A 19,242-nucleotide genomic window follows, 5' to 3' on the forward strand; every position below is an offset into this window, starting at 1 on the left:
CTTGGACTAGGTGTCCCACAAGAGCACTGGGCAATCTGGTTGCCTCTTGCATTCCTGTTCGTTTGCATTCATGTTTTTAGAACCAACTGAAAGCCTTCGGGCTTGCAAAGCTTTTCTGTGACTGCCTTTAATGAGCTTTGGACTGGATCTTCGATGCAGGCAGAGCATACACGTTTCTCTCTAACCTTTTGAATAATTAATGTCATCTAGACCTTTAATTATTATCTTGATCCTCACTTGTCACTTCACAGTTTTCAGAATTTCTTTTCTATAAAGGTGCCCTAAGTGTCCAAGTTATATCAAATGAGGCTTTGCTGCTTTTATAAACGTCCCAAGAATATGGTCTTTCAACTGATAGTTCAATTCTGTGTCCAGAATTGTATTTGCTTTTATAAACAAAGTAAACTGACTAATAAATACCCTACTAGAGGACTGACAGTTGTATTCAGAAATGAAGAAGATCCTTCTGTGTAGTCTTCCATGCCCTGTGACTGTTGAAGGTTTCTACTCCCCAGCCTCATTATATTACTTGAAAATGAACTGCATATGCTACTTATCTGCCCATGCTCCACCTCCTTGTCAAAGTCATTAAGAATTTTATCACCTGGCTATTTTGTTCTGACATTTCCCCAGTTTTGTACTATCAGGGAATTTCATCACCTTACTACTTATTCTTTCTTCCAGACTACTGATATGCTGCATAAATTCAGCAAAATTGGTGCAAATAATGATTCTTAAGGCTTTCCATTATTCACACCCCTCCAACCTAACCTGCTTCAATTCACAGGACTCCTATGCTTTCCATACCCAAGTCAGTGTTTCTTTTCTTTTTTAATCAAAGAAAGTACGTCTCCCTATGCCATACTTATTCACTCAACAGATTAGTCTTTTGTGCTATACTGTTTCAAAAGCTTTGCTAAAATCCTGGTAAATCATGTTTATAGGCTTCTCTGTCAGCACTTGTGGCTACTCTCTCACAATAGTCTTTATTGAAAATTTTAAGCACAATCCTCCCTTTGTGAATCTTTGCCCTCTATCCTTCATTAAATCCAAACTTTCTAGGTGTTCTTCTATCATGTCTTTGATTAGCCTTTCTCTCATGTTCCTCACTGTTTAAATCAAGCTCACAAACCAGTAAATTCATGCATAATCCTTACATCCCCAGTTAAATGTCTATTTAGTAGACTTTTCCCAGGCTGTTGATACCTCTTCCTAAAGGACTAAATTTATCTGTTTAATGTTTCTTTTCATCTTCAGCTCTTTTCTCTGAGAATTTTGGGATGGGTATTTTTCTGTGTTTGTGAGTCACTTTCCGTATACTATATTCCATTATATTATGCCTAAACCGTACTTCATTTTTCTCCATGGGGAGGATATGCCACAAGCTACACGACAAAGCATTTTTTTAACAGTATTGGTTTCCTTGATTACATATACCATTTCTATATCTCCTGTATCCCCCTTTTAACTGGATACTTGTTCCCTACATAAGAACTCACCAAAAATATGTCTTATAGCTTCTAATGTAGCATATTCCCTCTCTTCTGTATAGGCTTGCAGGCATCCCCAGTTTATTCTATACTCCTTTCAGACCTCTCCTGCATGCACCACCAAAAATGGCTTTGACGTGTAGCTGTTAACCTAACAGTAACCTCCTGTTTACAACTAGGTACACTGATTACCCTTGTCACACCAGTAAAGGGGACTTTAAGGCTTTTTCCAGTCGGTTTCAGCACAGACCGGGGGCATGGATCAATGACATGGCTGAGACAACCTGCTGCTGCCAAAAGAGGGATGCCAAACCTCCCACATCCTCCCAATCCAATCCCCCTAAGCCTTCAATCAGTTTCCCTCACATTAAATCCAGGGTGGAGCTAATTCAACCTGTTAAAGCAACAGAAAGGTAACCTGACAAGAGAAAGTATCTTTCAACAAATCAAAACCAAGTTAAAACTTACACACAAACTACAGCACCTTGCCAGTACTAACTCCTAATGCTGCTAGCTGATTTTTTACGTTGTTATTTTACTAAGCGTTTGCAGTGTGCTTGGCCCTGCATGAGGCACGAGAGCAACCACAGTCCCAGCCTATTTCTCCATTTAGTCATTTTTCATCATAGCTCAGATTATTTTTGACAGTACCTTAACTGAGGATTTCTTTTCTATCTTCCTGGATGCTTACTTTGTCAGCCTTAAGCTCTAAAAAAACTAGGCATATGTTAGCAAGTTTCACTGCATAGCTAGCTATTTATCTTGCTTATGGGGCACTGTCATCTTGCATTTTTTTTGGACTGACTAATTGCTAACTCTTCTCATTGCTCACACAACACCCTTTAATTAGTATTTCCTGATTGCTTTTAAAAAGCAATGAAGATTTTTCCATTCTTCTACTTTAGTTTAGCAGGGTCTTAAGTTTAACGGGGTCTGAGGGCACATGCCTAGACACAGAATACAATCAATCCCATAAGGTAAGCGAACAAAAAATGGAGAAGAACATTTCCTTTTCTAATTTATTTCATTATGGTTACTTATTGCTTTAATATTCAAAATTAATTAAGGCAGAAATACACCTGTTCATCCTAGCAGTCCTTCCTTCTTTACTATGCTTGAAGATTTTGTCTGCTGTTCTATCTTTCACCTTTACATTCTGGATTCTGCATTTAATCACACCTGTCTTCAATGTCTCTTAGTTACAAATCTTTCCTTCCCCTGGCTGATGAAGTACATTAGCTCACGTCTCACATACCCATGCAGAAAGAATCACATCTTGCAACATTTAAAAATTGCATTGCTTCTCTTCGAGCTCTCTAATACTTTAAAACTCTCTAAGTCTTTGAAACTCAGTAGTGAAGTGAGGTACCTGTCATGAAAGTGACTCTAAAACCTGGCAGCACATGGCTGTATATTTATTTTCTCTCAATTGCTTCGTATCAGGTTCACATAGTTCATGAGTACAAATGGCTTTAAGGACTGTGAATTTGACTTGGGATCTGAAAAACAAATAAGCCTCTTTCTGTTTTTCTGTCCTAGGGCCTGATCCTGGTTGAGGCTGAGCCTCTGAGCACTGCAAGTGTATGCGCTCAGTAACCTGGGGCTGACTATATCAGAAACCAAACTTTCTGTCAGCATCCCCATCTCTTTCTGTGTCCTTACATCACACTTAAAATCAAAGTCAGCTGACAGTCTGCGACCCTCTGAAGCCAGAGAGCTGCTAAGCCCTCAAGAGGCATCCTAACATTCAGCATCTCGGTACTGGAGCAGCTGCGTGGCTGTGGACACAAGGAGAAACTACGACTGAGACTGCGCTGATAACTTTGCAGATGACATGGCATCAAAGCACAGGCAGCAGAGCATGACTTGGCAGGTCTGAGATGCAAAAACCTGATATTCTGAGTAAGCTGATAGACTTCTTTCTTTTTAAAGTTGCTTTTTTCCCTTTGTTTAAAAAAAGGCATACTGAGACAGACTGTCGTGCAATAAAGCCACTACTTTCTTCACCAACAATCAGCAACAGATGTAGCCCAATAAAATTAATAGTTTGCAAGTACGCACAAGAGAATACTCTTTTGTCTCTTTTTCCATCACAAATTTTGTAAAAGCTCTCTAGATTTTAAAAGAAAGGCAAAATTGGGGGCTTTTATATACCTTATTTGGTTTGAGTTAAACACTAAAACTACTTTTCTCCCACACTATGGAAAATCAGTGCTGATTAATTTCACTTTCCAAAGTGTGACTCAGGACCCTGCCCTTAATTGTCCACTTTCAACTCAATCTTTCTTCCTACAGAATTCTAGGCTATTTCTCTCCAAGATAATTTAATCCTATGAAATAGAATTTGTGCTCAAAAATATGCAATATTAATATTAATGCACAAACAGAAATATATTACTCATACATAATATATATGAAATTAATTTTCACTTAAGTGTCAGGAGAAGGATTAAACCCCATAGATCCCTCTCATGCAATTAGCTCTGCACTTGGGGAAGTCAATGGGACTTCACAAATGAAGGATTCACACCGGCAAGTCCAGGTTTTCATGAAGTCTTGCCTACACTACAAAATATGCCACAAACAGAGTTCTACAATCATACTGCTGTAATTATAGTACTACCCTGTATGGGTACTCTTAGGCCACATCAATGTTACCAAATACACTGGTAGCATCTGAGCCGGCACACAGCTGCTGACACTGCAATGCGCTTGACTGCGTGCCCAGTTGGAAAAACCTCCGCTGGGGCAGCACAGCTGCCCAAGAAAGAGGCGTACCAGCAAAACCAGCTCTATGCTGAGCCAGTCTTCAGTGCTACCCACAACGACTGGTGCCCACCCGTTTTTCCTGTGAAGAAGTATACTTGGTTTCCTCTAAGAGAATTAAGGGAACTTCCCAGAATTCACTCTGCCCCATTTAATAATCTTTTACTCTCACTTTACTTCTTAAAATTCCAGCAGTTCCTCTTAGGTACATCCTGTAATAAGCTCTTTTCTTTTTGCATGGGGCTTCAGTCTACTATTTCTCTATCAGAACAAAAGAGATTGCAGGATTTGTTTCAGAAGCAGAATATCATACTTCTAGGTTTGCAGAGTTTCAAACAGTATCATATGGACTACCAGCTGTGAAGGAGGGAATGCAAGAAAACAGAGGAGTTATGGTTAAGACAGATACATCAAGAAAATCATCAGGCAATGCAGACATTCCCTGACCAGGCCTATGAAAGAAGCACCAAGCAACAGAACAGGGTCAACTGCAAGTTGGCCACTATCAGTGATGGCGGCAAGTTTTTTGTATGCAGACAGCCACATTCCTATAGTTTGGCACTGAACCTATTCCAGGCACCAGAGCAAAAACCGACAAGAGGACTGTTGAAGCAGTGGGAAAACAAGTACGAAAGGAAATGTGGAAGCCTGAAGTCTCAGATCATTCTTTGTTGGTGAACCACCCTGTTTCCTATTGGAAAATGTAGAGAGGAAGAGATGGCTTTCCAGATATGAAAAGCCATTAGATGTGCCTTTTGGCACAGAATGTTGAATCTGGACAATAGGTAAGAAACAGAGGACGTCTATCCCATGCAGGATACCAAAACTGTTGAAGCATGATCAAAAAGGACAAATGGCCTTCTCTCGTTATCTGCCACCTTGTTTTTGAGTACACAAGCAGCAAGCAACTTTTAAATGGCTGTATTTGTAAGTGGCTGTATTTTAAAACCACTCTTCAGAGGCATTTCACAGACATTACGAATGACCAATGAATTCATATGAGGTTTTCGTCCTGAGGAATTCAGGCCTGTAATAAAAATTGCAAGCCAGGGCTTTTTCCTCAGTTTTGCACATTATTACTGTTAGGCCTATACTGAGATGCTCAGTATCAGAAGATGCCTCGCCCTTTCATTCCCTGACATATGAAGCCATATCCTAGCAACAAAGGTTTAACCATCAAGGAAGAACAGGATAACATCAACATACATCTGGTAGATAGGCCCAAAGGATGGCGGAAACCACAGCAACATAGAATGGTTGAGGTTGATCTCTAGGGGTGCTCTGGTCCTGCCTCCTTGCTCAAGCAGGGCCACCTGGAGCCAGATCATGTCCAGATGGCTTATGAGCATCTCAAAGGCTACACAACCTCTCTGAGTAACCTGTGCCAGTGCTCAGTTACCCCCACTGCAAAAGTGTTTCTTGACATTCAGAGGGAATCTCCTGTGTGTGAGTTTGTGCTCACTGTCTCTTGTCCTGAAATGTCCCATGGTGAGGATGTATGTTAGCAGGAGACACATTTCTCCCATTATATTCAGCGGAATACACTATACAATACAACAGGTCACCCATTATACAGTAGTTTGTAATACAATGCAGGAAATTGAATAAATGAAACATGGGTTTGGAAGGAGAAAAAAGTACCTAAGAGTTTTGAACAATCAGGCATAAGATCAATTACCAGCCATCACAGAGCTATGGGAGGTCAAAGAAGAGGACTCTTTACCAAGATGGTACATATCAGGTGGTTCATGTATGTTCATCTTGTACAACTTCCTGAAACAAGCAGTACTGGGGCTACATATCCATTTTAAATTAATGGTTAGCCCATTTTATTTCCCTGATGACAGAGTAACAGATTCGGATGTTACGTTTGTGGTATGAGACAAATAAGACACACATTACATATAAGAACTTTATTGAGCAGTGATAAAAAACACTTCACAAAACATTTACAGTCACTTAAGAAGTTGGTCTGTGAGCACCACAAAGAACAAATCATGGTTTCTTATAGCTTCATTTCTTGTGACTGATTGACTTTTGCATAAAAACCAGGTGTGAACTTCAGTTAAAGCCATCTTCCTGGTTTGGATGGTTCTCTAAAAGGCCTCTTTCCTATCTGGATGCTACCACCTGCCGGGTGACCTGTCTTCCTAAACACTGCAAAAACCTTATAGGCTTTGAGATTCCCACTCTTCTATGAAGTTCTGCTTAAAACTGCCCAGGAGTACCCCAAAAGTAATACAGGGAAGACAGAACTGTCTAGAGGTATGCAAACCAGCATATAGAGAACATGCCATGATTTACCATGTGTTGTTCCTAAAGATAATGAGGCTAGAAAAGTAGTGGAAATTTCTTGTGTTTTCTACCCTTTTCTGAGGTTAGAATACACATACTCATCACTGTTCCGGTTTTGCACTGGGGCTGTGCAGAATGGAAATCGTGGCATGTTAGCCTGGTTGCTTGGCCTGCAGATACATGTACAGGGAAAGCCCCATGAAGACAGCAGGCTGCACAGCTGACCTGCTAAAGTATACATCTCAGGAGGTTTTGTCTCATAAAAGCTTTGTTGAATCTACATTTGCATCTCTACACAGAGATGCTTAGGGTCTTCATCCACACTCTTGTGTCCCTCTCCAGTTCTGCCTTTCTTCTAGCAGGCGTTCCCCCACACTGCACTGTTTCATGGAAATCTTGGTTTGGTGCTCTTGAAAACTTTGGAGAACATGTTATCCTTTCTTCCTCTCATGCAAAGTCTTCCAAAGTTGTGAAGAAGGTGCCTCTCCAAATTCCCCACCTGATGCCTCTGACAAATAATGAGACAAACAGCATTAGATTTTAATGATCAGTGGACAGGAAAGTAAGAAAACTCAAAACAATCATCTCTCTTGCTTCTGTTTAGCAGCTCCCAGCCAACACATGGGCTTCCTTTACAAACTGAGTTCACGGTGTGCCTAAGAAAGTGGGAAGTTTGCTGCTTAACTTTGTGAAAATTTAAAGCAACAGGTTAATAAATAACACCACACTTGTTAAATTCAGAGAGGACTCTGTGTGATAGCTCACTACTGGATGTGTGAAGACAAAAGAGAAATGCTTAAGCCTGTATCTTGTCAGCCAGTCCATGGCAATGGTACTACCAGAAATCAGAGCGTAGCATAATATGAAGGTGGCGTACTGTGGCAAGAAAAACAGGGTAGCCCATCCTAAAAATACATGTGGTCACATATTAAACAATACCTTCCTGAAAACAATGTCAAAATGATGCAAGAAGAAAAAAAGGTATTTTTAGTGAGCTCATTCTGAAACTCCAGAAGCAGAAAATATGTTTGCCACAGATTAGTTCCACAAACTATTTCAAAGCCAAATCTTTGTATCAGCAACAAACCTTCTGTACCTTTTTCTGTCCCCAAATCCAAAATCCACCGTGAAAATCACTTGTTCTGGGCCTGGATTCACTGACAGGAAACACAAGGCACCACTTCTAATGTTTACATTACAAGTTTATGTGCTTATTCATAAAAATCCTGCAGTCAGAATGATCAGCTTGGATTGCTGAGGAGGAGGATTATTTTAATTTCTTTATGTATTTCAATTAAATGCATGACTATTGATTTCAGTGCATTTTTTCAGTTAAAAGCACAGTGATTTATGTTGTTTAAATGCTATTGCCTGCCCTGCCAAAAGCACGCATCTGGGAATATTTCTGGGTTGCTCACAGTCTTTTCTCCTTTCTTTCCGCCTCTGTTTGCCAGTACATGCTGCTGAAACAAACCAGCTACTTCAAAAGGCAGTTCCTGCTTTCTGTCCTTATGAGTCTGGCACTGTTTTGAGAAGGGGGGAGTAATAGTAAGAGAAGAAAGGTAGATTCAGGGCCCACAAAGAAAACCAACAGAAAATAATGTAATGATAAAACAGTACACCTACCTGAACTCCATTCTTTCTCCCAGGGTGATACCATTTCTGGATTCATCTGAGGTTGGATAAGTTGAGTTTCAAGAAGCCACCAGTTCTCTGCAGCATCTGAATTCTGTGACCCCATCTCCACAAGCTCATTGTCAGCCTACACTTTCCATGGCTCCTTCCAGAAGGGTGCTGTGATGTGCCCGGTGTCCCCTGCTGTGATATGCCCCTCCTGGCATACAGCTCTGCACAACCATAACAGGACAGAAAAGCAGCCCCAGATTCATACTGACTTTGTTCTTCAGCTGGTGTGACAGTCGCCAGTTCTCTCCTTTGTCCAGCACTGCTGATACTCTCTGCTATAGTGAGTTTCTGCAAGTCTTTTGCAACACCTAAATAAGCATCTTTATTCCTGCAGTAATTTGGCAGTGTACTTGCACTGCTCCTTCTCCTCTCAGGACCAGAAACCCCAGAGTGTTCTTGTATTATTAATGAAAGACTGCCTGCATTGCCACAGGTAATACAGTATTCACATGAGCTTCACATTCATGGAACAAAGTGATATGTAGCTTAAGCTACTTACAGAAGTAATTATGCTTGCTGAGCATCTACTGTGGAAGTTACCAACAGGACCCCAAACCAAGTGCAGTTGCACATATGGACACACTAGCATAAGTTAGGTTTTACCAATAAACTGTTGGTGTAAGCTGAAGTCTATTTACTCCTTCCCTCCCAGCTAAACAATTAACAGTATAATTATTATTGTACAGTTACACTGCTATGATTCTGCATGTACAGGAGTTGTGAAGCTCAAGAAGTGAGGGCACAAATTCTGCTGAGTTCTCTCAATAGGTGCATGACAGCAGACTAAGGAGGAGCAAGAGAAGCAAGGCTCCACAGGTTTTCCTGAACACTGTTTTTCGTCTTTGAAGTGCTTTACAAAAAATGTATTGCAATTAAGCATGGAAACACACCTTTCAGGAACTATCACTCTTATTTTCTCAATAACGAAAATGAAGCAGAGATGTTCAAGTTGAATTGTTCAAGTCAGCAAAGCAAATGAGCGATAGAAAAGGGACTGATGTCTAGTTCCCAATTCACTATCATATCAGAGCTTGTTCTACACTTTTGAATATTACCTATCACCAAGATTATTATCCTTGCCTAACAGTGTGTTTGCAATAATTCAAGATCTTTACAAGAAATCTACAACCTGAATTCAGCATCTCATTAAGCTCAAAGAATAAGTTACAGACTTACAATTTTAAAGCTCTTCCAATAGCTAGTTATCCACCTTCTGCCTGTTTAAGTCTGTTTGATAGCTTACGGGTACTAAATTCAGCAGTACAATTGACTTAACGAGTTCTGACCTATTCCTTGAGTTGTTGTAACTGATGATGAGCACTGCCCATCATTTCCCATCCCAACTAAAAGGTAACTGTCAGTGAAGATGACTCCAGTCACCCTATTTCTTTTAGCGATCAGGGTGAGCTCAGCAGGTGACAGCTCAGCTGATGACATTAAACCATGCTCAGGTAATTGCACCCTATCACATTACTGAGTACAGGCAAAAAAAGTAAGTTTTCTAGTTCAACCATGAGAATTCTCGGCAAAGAAGCCAGAAGTGACATTTTTAGTGTTATCTTTTATCTTAAAAAGGTATTTTCTACTACTCTTACCATAGTAATCCATTACTGAGTAACAAGGGCTATTCAGCACTAGTAATAGTCTGACAACTAGTCTCCATATTTTTCTTGCCTCAGGAATCAAATGTTCTTTATATAAAGGTTAAAATCTCAAACCATGTGACTCTCAACAATGCAAATTAAACCTTTGCTCCTTAACATTATGATATTTTATTTTTTTGTTGTTGAACATTTCCCCAAAATAACATGTTTAAGTAGCTGTCTTCAACATCCCATTTAATTCAAGAAATATCCTTCCAGTGGAGTAGCAAAGCCACTGACTAATAACAAATTTTAGAAATCCAATTTGTTTTTACTGTTTGTGTTATATGCTTATGTTTTCACTTCTCTCAGCCTGGACATCCAATCTACAGTGTTAAGCATTTGTGTATTACCACTTTAAATTTTGATTCTCATTGCTATAATGCTTGCGTCACTACCATCTGAATCCAGTAATATCTGTTAAAAAAATAAATTATCTTTCAGGGTTTTACAAGCACACATTTATGGCTTCCAGAAGTACTAATGCTCTATCAGGAACCGGATAGTTTTGCGCTTCCCATGAGAAAGGAATCTGAAAGTCTAGGTTACTTATGTGGAGACTAGAACCATAGACACTGAAAAATCAGTTTACACACTCTGAAAGGGGACAGAGGGGAAACGGTGATTTGAAAGTAGGCAAATGCTATTCACAGATGTTGCTGTATTTAAAAGGCTTTTTCATTTTAAATACATTTCTAAAAGAAAAATTAAAAGGCTTAAAGAAAGGAACATGATGCCAACCAGAAGAAGACATAAGAACTCTGATTACATTTGATTCAAGTACAAGAAGATTCACCAGTGGCACTGAATGTAACTGACCTTATATCACCAACAAAGGACCCCCAGATCTCTTTTTGTCTGGTTTTCAAGGCAAGCTGATAACATCTTATCATGGTAACTGTCTGAACATGCATGATTCTGATTGTGCTTAAGGTAGCAGGAACTGGCTTCCAACATGACTGGGGAGATTTCAAGTAGTCACTTGGGGAAAGATGAGAGAAACAGAAACCAGGATTGCCCTGCATCTGACAAAAACATGCAGCTGGCAATCCTGTAGTTCTCATACCTTTGACCTGTGGCTCTCCATCCAACAACCTGCTCCCTCCATAAACTCCACACCACATCGCATTCCCAAAAGTGTCCCCCACCACAGCGCATTTTGAGGACTGGAGATGCAGAAGTCATGAAAGCACAGGGCCCTTCCCTGGCAGATACCTTCTGCCTCGTACTTCACCTTCGTCTCCCAGCTCTGCTTCCCTCTCAATAGCACTCCAGTCCCTGTGCTGCTCCAGTGGCCTTCTCCCAGCCTGTGTCCAGATATGCTCTCAGTAGCTCCACAAATCCTTACCTCTTGGCCCACGTATCCTTATGTATCTCCCTTCCTCCCTCTCTACCTCCCTCCTGCCCTCCAGGTTGCACAACACTGTTGGATGACAGGCTGAGAGATTTCATACCCAACAGATGGGCTCACAAACAGGGAGCGAGGAAGGTGGCGGGAGAGCAGCAGCTCTCTAGCCACAGGGTATCCACACACATTCACAGCAATGGGTTGCACCAGGCTTGTACCATTACAGGTCAAGAGCTTTCTTAAAACAAAAGCTAGTATTTCTTATCATTTCTTTGTGCTGTGTTTTTAGGCTTCCTGAACTACAAGGGGTCACTATGCAAGCTACCATGCCTAAAATATTAACTCTAAGACATTGTATTGATAATATTTCTGAAGATAAAACAGATTCCCTTCTCTTGGTACACTGGCCCTCTATGTTCCCGTATACAGGTGTTATTACTTGGTCACTGGTGACTGAGGAAGTAGATGAGATTTTTCAAGAGTTTTGACCCCCTTTTTTTTGTTTTTCTTTTTTCTGAAATATGTATTTACTTTTTAAGTGATGCTGCACGAATGGGATTTCAATCATCAGGTGTGGTAGGTGTTTCAGTGACATCTGAATGTTGTTCATCAGGAAAGGAAAGAGAAACAACCAGGAATTGCATCCAAAGGACTGATTTCTCAATTTACCTTAGGCTAGTATTGCACTTCTACTTAATCAAAATATGCCATAGAGGGGAAAACGAATGTCTACAACACAGTTTACCAAAAAAACCCCTCAATTTGCTGCTCACAAATATTTTTTAAAAATCCACCCCTTATGCCAGCATTTTGGCTCACTGTATTCTACTCCTCTGTCATTAATGCTCTCTGCCGTAAGCACAACTCCTAGCTGGGGATTCCAACGCATAAGGGAGCTAGGATAAGATTCCAGATCTCAGTTGTGCTGGCATGAAGATAGGTCTCCTCAGTGATGCAGAAGACAATATCCTAGGGAGACTGGAATTAGTCCTATTCCGTACAATTCAATCCAAGATGTAAGGCATATCAAGAAGAAAGAAGTTACTAGGTAATGGCTACGGATGGAAATGTAACATGGTTCAGCCTAAGCGTTTCATGACAAGTGACAAGACAGCTTGAAAAAAGTGGGATATTTTCCAAAAGGATGGAAGGTGTCAAGAGCAAAGAAAAAAGGGTTACCTCTTCAGTTTGGGAGGGGCTGATTCTGGGCATTGGAGATACTTGTGGTGTTTTCAGCTGTGTACTGTTGCTGTCTGGAACAAGCTCTCTGTGGATTGACTGAATATGGTTTTGGAGTTCACTTTCTGATTCAAATTTAACATTGCAACTAGAGCATCGAGTCTTCAGTCCCCCTGCCTTGCTTTTGTTCTCAATGGAACTCAAGTTCTCATTTTGGCCCATGCCTTGTCTGTTACTGCTCGAAGGGATGTTGACATTCGGACTACCACGTTTACTGAGATTAACACAGCTAGCACACAGACCATATGGCAGACCGTTGATGTCAAGTTTCACTAAATCCTGTTTTGAGCGGAATTCCTTCAGGCAAGAAGCACACTTGTACAGTTTCTGGAGATGCTGCGCACGTCCCGTGGACTGCACGGCAGAACCGTTTCCAGTTTTCTGCATGTGGAACGTGCCGTGGATTTTCAGTTCCAGTGTGGAGGTCACAGTCTGCATGCACACCACACAGCGGAACCCTGTCAAGGAGTTCCTCAAGTCAGGGTGCATTTGGCAATGCTCTAAAAATTCCTCTTCGCTCTGGAGAGGCATCTTGCAAATCCTGCAGTTTCCAGTGTCCAGGCTCTTACTATGTGTGACCTTATGTTCAGTAAGAGTCAGAAGAGACGGAAACCGCTCGCCACAGATTGGGCACATATAATGTTTCACTGGTCCCAAGTGTGTCTGCATGTGCTCTCGAAGCCCATTTTCAGAGAAGAATGTTCGAGAACACACATTACACTTGTAATTCCCTTTAATGAGTTCAGCCTTTTTCTTTACTATGGCACTTTCTCCAGGTCGAATGTTGTGGTCTCGAAGCTGGTGATTTTGCAGGAGAGTCTCCATGGTATAAGCTGCTCCACAAATGTCACAGCCATACATAGGCTCAGACGTGTCCACATCTTCTTCGCTGCCGTCGTGGCTGTTATGGGACTCCTGGCTATTTGTCAACAAGGTCTGGAGTTCCACTTCCTCTTTCTGAACCTGCTCAGATGCCCCATTCGTTCCACAGTTTGGAGTTTTTGTTTCAAAAACACAATGTTTTTCCCTTAAGTGCTTTTCCAGCAAGATGATAGCATGGAAAGCTTTGCTGCAGAACTTGCAGTTGTACTTCTTGCTGTGCGTAGTAATGTGACACTGCAGCTCCACCTCTGTACCAAAGGACTCGCCGCAGAAGATGCACTTGTGTACTTTGCCCTGGTTCTCCAGGTGGTTGTGTTTAACATGAAGCTGTAGGTCAGTCTCATTGCGGAAATCCCAGTTGCAAGATGTGCATCTGTATACCTTCTTTTCATTGCTGTGCTTCACAGCCAAGTGTAGCTGAATGGAGACTTTGGAGTCAAAAACCTCTTGGCACAAGGTGCAGCGGAAGAACACAAACGTATGCATGTCCAGTAGGTGTTTCTGCAAGTCATCCACAGAAGTGAACTGCTTGTCACAACTTTCACAGATGTAGTAGGTTGAGGTGATCATGAAATGAATGGTAACATGCTTCAGCAGAGACTCCTGATTTGGAAATTCCTTGTTGCACTGAGGACAGGTCAGTTTTGGCAGGACAGTGTCAAGATGTGTTTTTAAATGAGTCTGAAAACCGTCCAAGGAAGTATACTTAGCACCACACTGATTACAAATATATTCACCTGCAGGACGAGGAGGAGCACCTCCAACTGCCTGCATCATCTTTAAAGAGGTCTGCTCAATGGTTACAGGAGATAAGGGACTCATGGCTCTGGATTTTTTTCCATTGTGGATGTAATTCAGGGCCAAAGGAATGTTCTTATGGTTCTCCTTGATATGCTTGTTCAGTTTAAGAACACTATTAAATATTGGAGAATTTGTACAGTACGAACAAGAATACACTTCCACCACTGGATCTTTTGGGGTTCCAAGCACAGGGGAACCAAAACGGGAACTGCTAAGATCACAGTGGACTTGTCTAATATGCTCTTCCAGAGAAGAATCTGTAAGAAATCCCATGTAGCAATGGGGACAAAAGAATGCATTACTGTCCTTAGCAGCAGGGTTGGCAAATCCATGAGAACATCGGATGTGTTCCTGAAGTGTGTTGAGGTCGTTGAACACTTCAGAGCAGAAGTTGCACTGGTACACCATGGCAGGCATGGCAGAAACAATCAGTGCTGGGTCCGGAGCTTCGTGGACTTGCTTAAGATGTTCGTTCAGATTGTAGAGAGATGGCAATACCTCCAAACAATACTGACAGATATGGGCTTGTTCGGGTTTATCTAAATGCATAGTTTTCAGGTGTATCTGCAAAACTGCAAGGCTGGAAAATAACTGTTTGTTGCAATAAATGCAGCTATAGGTAACTTTTGGCTGTTTACTCGAAGGACCAGTGATATCTGGCACTTGCTGAGCTGCCCGCTTCCTTCCACGACCTTTTGGTATAGGGGGAGCCGTTTCCACCATGGTTGAACTATCCACCGAGAGATTGGAATCTGGAGTGGTGCTAGAGACTGAGGTGTAGCCCACAGTTACCAAAGACGGGCTGTTGCTGTGGTTGCACGACTCTGGCTGCTGGTGACTGTCCATGTGGCTGTACAGCTCCTCCACAGTATGAAAGTTCTCAGAGCAAATGCTGCATGAATTCTTCTTCTCACCATTATGAGCCTGCTCCATGTGATTCATCAGAGACGTTTCCTCTACAAAGAGTTCATGACAGTAAACACACTGAAGAGCAGATCGGTCTTCATTAGGGGAACACTCGGGGTGACATTCTGCAATGTGCTTTTGAAGATCTTCAGGAAAATCAAAGCCTTCTTCGCACTGACTGCATTTCTGAGTGTCTTTCATTTTCCAGTCCTCCATCCGGGAAGCGGACTGAGAGCCATCTTTGTTCCTCTCGTGGACCTGCATGTGACCGTGCAGCGAACTAGATGACAGGAACCCACGTCTACAAATGGCACACTTATATGGCTTGTTGGACGTATGAGTCTTTAAGTGAATTTTGAGATGATCGCTCCTTGAGAACGCTGCGTCACACTCACTGCAGTGATACTTCTTGTCTCCCGTATGAAGCTTTATGTGGCGGTCCCTGCTCCGTTTATGTTTGAAGAGACGACTGCAATACGTGCATTTGAAAGGGAGCTTGTCGCTGTGACTTTGCTCGTGGTGCTTTAAGTAGCTGAGGCGGCTGAACGATTTGTCACAAAACTGGCATGGATAGGGCAACCCTGGGCCTCCTTCCTCTTCACCAAAATCACAACCTTCTCCATGGCTCGGGGAAGTCTGGTCCTTGCTAGAAGGCGATGATGCTGGCCATGAGCAAGTGGGGTCATCCTCAACATCCACTCCATCTGAAATGAGAAAGAAACATGCCCACAAGCTTAATCGCTACAGTCCAAAGGAGACCAGCAAATACATATACACAATGCAGAACTAAAACACATTAAACTCAGACTGGGATATTTCTTACACCCGTATTCAACAGCTTTAAGACCACATTTATTTTTATCAGACTGTAAAACATTAAAAGTTATTTAATAACTCTGTGCCTATATTACCTTTTTATTGCTTTTTTATCATTCTTTCTAAGTTGCAGGATATGTATTATACATTGACAACTTTATTAAAATGCAGATTTTAATATATTTAATGTTTCTTTTGTATCCATTGTAAAATGATTTGCATATTATGTGAGCATCGAAGAGTCAAAGAAAAGGAGAAAATATTACAGGAATGATTTAAAATTAATACAGTCAACCCACATGCCTAATATTTAATAAAAAGACGGTCCCTGCTTTGCCACAGGTTCTTTTTTTTCCCTTGAAGTTGCTTCTGAACACAGAAATCTTTTAAAAAGCTATTACTGAGAGAGACTTTGGTGTTATTCTAAACAATAATAGGAAAAATTACAGGGGAGGAACAGGACAACAGTATAAACAGTGATGTTTGCCCTAATAAAGTACAACCAGATTTCTCCAGTAACGACACAATTCAGTTACTGAAAGCTGGCAGCTGGACCATTAAATGTTCAAAACAAACTAACAAACCAACAGCCAGGATCAAGGAAAATGAGAAAATTCCAAAAGAGTCAGATGTGAACAGCATTTTTTTTCCTTTTTAAGTTCAAGAGGTGGCCCACCATTTCTTCCTTTTCGCAAAGGCCTCAGCCAGCTGAACTTCCTCAGTCCGGCAGAGCCTGTACTGTGAGGTGAGCGCAGACAAAGCAACTTGTAAAAAACTCGGAACAGGAAAAATGATAAACAGTTATGGTAAAAGCTGAAAGATTTATGAGCAACAAGCAAAAGACAAAACAGAAATGCTAGCCAGATAATAAACTGAACTAGTTATCCATGATATTACCTCACCTCTAGACAGGGCAAGTTGTAACTATTGCTTTCAACACATGTGCTCTACAGCTTTTGCACCTTTTGTTTTAAATGTAGATTACAATACTGCAATGACGATACTTATCTTAACCTAAAACTTCTTTAAAAATGTTAACCTGAAAGACCACTCTACTTCTAATAATCTTTCTATTCATTTCCAGGGGCGATGCTTGGGGTTTCTTTTTTTCCTTTTAAAAGTAAAATTGACTACAGTAATAGCACAGAAAAAGACAGGATAAACCGCTTGAAAAATAAGACCTTTCTTAAGGTATTTTTGCAAAGCACTAGGTTTCTTAACACCTTCAGCCTTCTCTCAAGAAATTGACTACACCAACATAAAGGTTAGAGCCGGCCTATATTAAGTAAACAAACTCCAAGCCTGCTTGCTTTAAGGTAACAAGATTTTACTAGATTATCAACCTCTTGCTTATCCACAGGAAACAGATGAGGATTCATTCCTTTCCTGCATCTAGAAACTGATGACAACGCCATCTCACTATCAATGCCAGATGGCAAACATCTAACTCTGAGCAAACAACCCAACACCACGGCTGGATGCCTGCCCATTGACACCACGCTTTTCAGGATCAGTTGGAAACTGCACAGGTTTTTATCCTCTTGTTCACGTCTTGAAGAGGAGGGTTTCACAAATTACACACACCTTTTGCACACACATACAAATATAAATCTGTATTTACCTACGTACAGATCTGCACTAATGGTGTATAATTAAAGAACAAAACCAAACCCCAGCCCAAGTACCATGTCTTTGAAATCAAAACAAAGGTGTTTGTTTTTAAGACAAAAACTGAAAAATAAAAATCAGCCATTCCAACATAAGTACTACCATCTGCTAAATCGCTTCCCAATGTACTGACGCAAAGTTACTCATTGTCATACATACTAAACCATATCAGCCAGGTGAGTTTTTAAGTTGGTACATTAATGACTATAATATTTACAGGATATTTTTCATGTAAATCTGTGTACTGCCCTTTCAAATTTCTGGCTTTGACACTAAAACTGGAAATGAACAAAACAGTGGAACAACTATTTACAGAAAAATACGTTATTTTTTTCTACATTTATTTTAAATGATTTTTAAATTCTATTTCAAATTATTTAATTATATTAAATATATTAAATTATATTAATATATTTTACATATATTAATATAGTTTATATTATATTATATTATTTAATTATTTTAATTATATTTTAAATTTCTACAATTATATTAAATGAATATTTTCATCCAGGTCTTTTAAGTGGAAAAACCTTTTGTCCCTTAAAAATCAAATGTATTTCTGACATACGATCGCTGCTGGCAGACAAAAAGGAATGTATGTCAAGCAACTGTGTGAAGAAAAATAGTCTGTGACTGCCTAGGCAACATATTTTGTAACCAAATTTAGTATTAAAATGTATATCCTACACAGAAATGATATATTATTGTATAACTGTTTAGAGGAATATATAGTAAGTGTTATAAATAGTGTACCATCACTGACAGGGTAGTAAATCACTTCCTTTTTGTGGCCACCGCCTGCCCGGTTTTACCTACTACACAACTATTCCCCCTGGCTCATGGATCTCAGCGGGCTGTCGGGCTGGCAGCAGGGTCGGGATCAAGCGCTGAGTGCGACCACAGTGTAACCAATGGCAGCCCCTTTCCACCCTTCAATTCTCCTTGTTTGCTCAGGGGTCTCTCCTTTAGCTTTTATAGAAGGTAAAGGACATGGAGGGCGAATAGCATAACTACAGCACAGAGATGGTTCTTGCTTTCCAACTGACAAATCTAAATCACAGAATCACAGAATGTCCTGAGTTGGAAAGGACCCACAGGGATCATCGAGTCCAACTACTGTCCCTGAATAGGACACCCCACAGTTCACACCATGTGTCTGAGCGTGTTGTCCAGTCTCTTCTTGAACACTGTCAGGCTTGGGGCTGTGAAACCTCCCTGGGGAGCCTGTTCCAGTGCTCCTCCACCCTCTGGGTGAAGAACCTTTTCCTAACATCCAATCTGACCCCCCCTCTGTGTCACTTTGCTGGGCTTTTTTGTTTGTTTGTTTTAATCCAAGCCTATAATAATTCTGCAGAGTAATTCTCTTTGGGCAGAAAGGAGAAGAGCAAACCACTTACAAGTCCGACTTGTGTCCTTTTAACTCTCAATGTTAAACTTTCTCAATCTCCCAGAGCTCCAGAAGCACCAGCAAGGCAGGGGGGTGGAATTCCACACAGTAAAGGACAACAGGACTTTCCTGAGGACGAGCCCAACAACGTGGCCATCATGTTTTCCTGGCTTCCACTGCCCTGTGGAAGGAGGGCCCTGGGCTGCACCCACATGCAGGGCTCCCAGGGTCAGGCCCCTTGGCCGACGGTGACCTGCAGAAGGACTTCTGAAACCTTCCTTCTGCAACAAGGGAAATATCTCGCTGCAGTGA

General features: G+C 41.0%; 1 protein-coding gene across 17 annotated transcripts in view; it reads right to left on the bottom strand.

The window, feature by feature from the left end:
- Positions 1 to 19,242, bottom strand: part of ZNF521 (zinc finger protein 521) — a 235,677-nt gene that overhangs the window by 124,061 nt on the left and 92,374 nt on the right. For 16 of the 17 annotated variants that reach the window (XM_065053371.1, XM_065053367.1, XM_065053366.1 and 13 more), the window contains one exon: positions 12,408 to 15,760. In XM_065053371.1, the coding sequence (XP_064909443.1) occupies positions 12,408 to 15,320 (2,913 nt within the window). In that variant the 5' untranslated portion in view covers positions 15,321 to 15,760. Of the gene's footprint in view, positions 1 to 6,154; positions 7,060 to 8,177; positions 8,399 to 12,407; positions 15,761 to 19,242 lie in introns of those variants that run through there. The other variant, XR_010470520.1, reaches the window with a different exon arrangement.

Source organism: Columba livia, chromosome 2, assembly GCF_036013475.1.
Source record: "Columba livia isolate bColLiv1 breed racing homer chromosome 2, bColLiv1.pat.W.v2, whole genome shotgun sequence".
NCBI lineage: Eukaryota > Metazoa > Chordata > Aves > Columbiformes > Columbidae > Columba > Columba livia.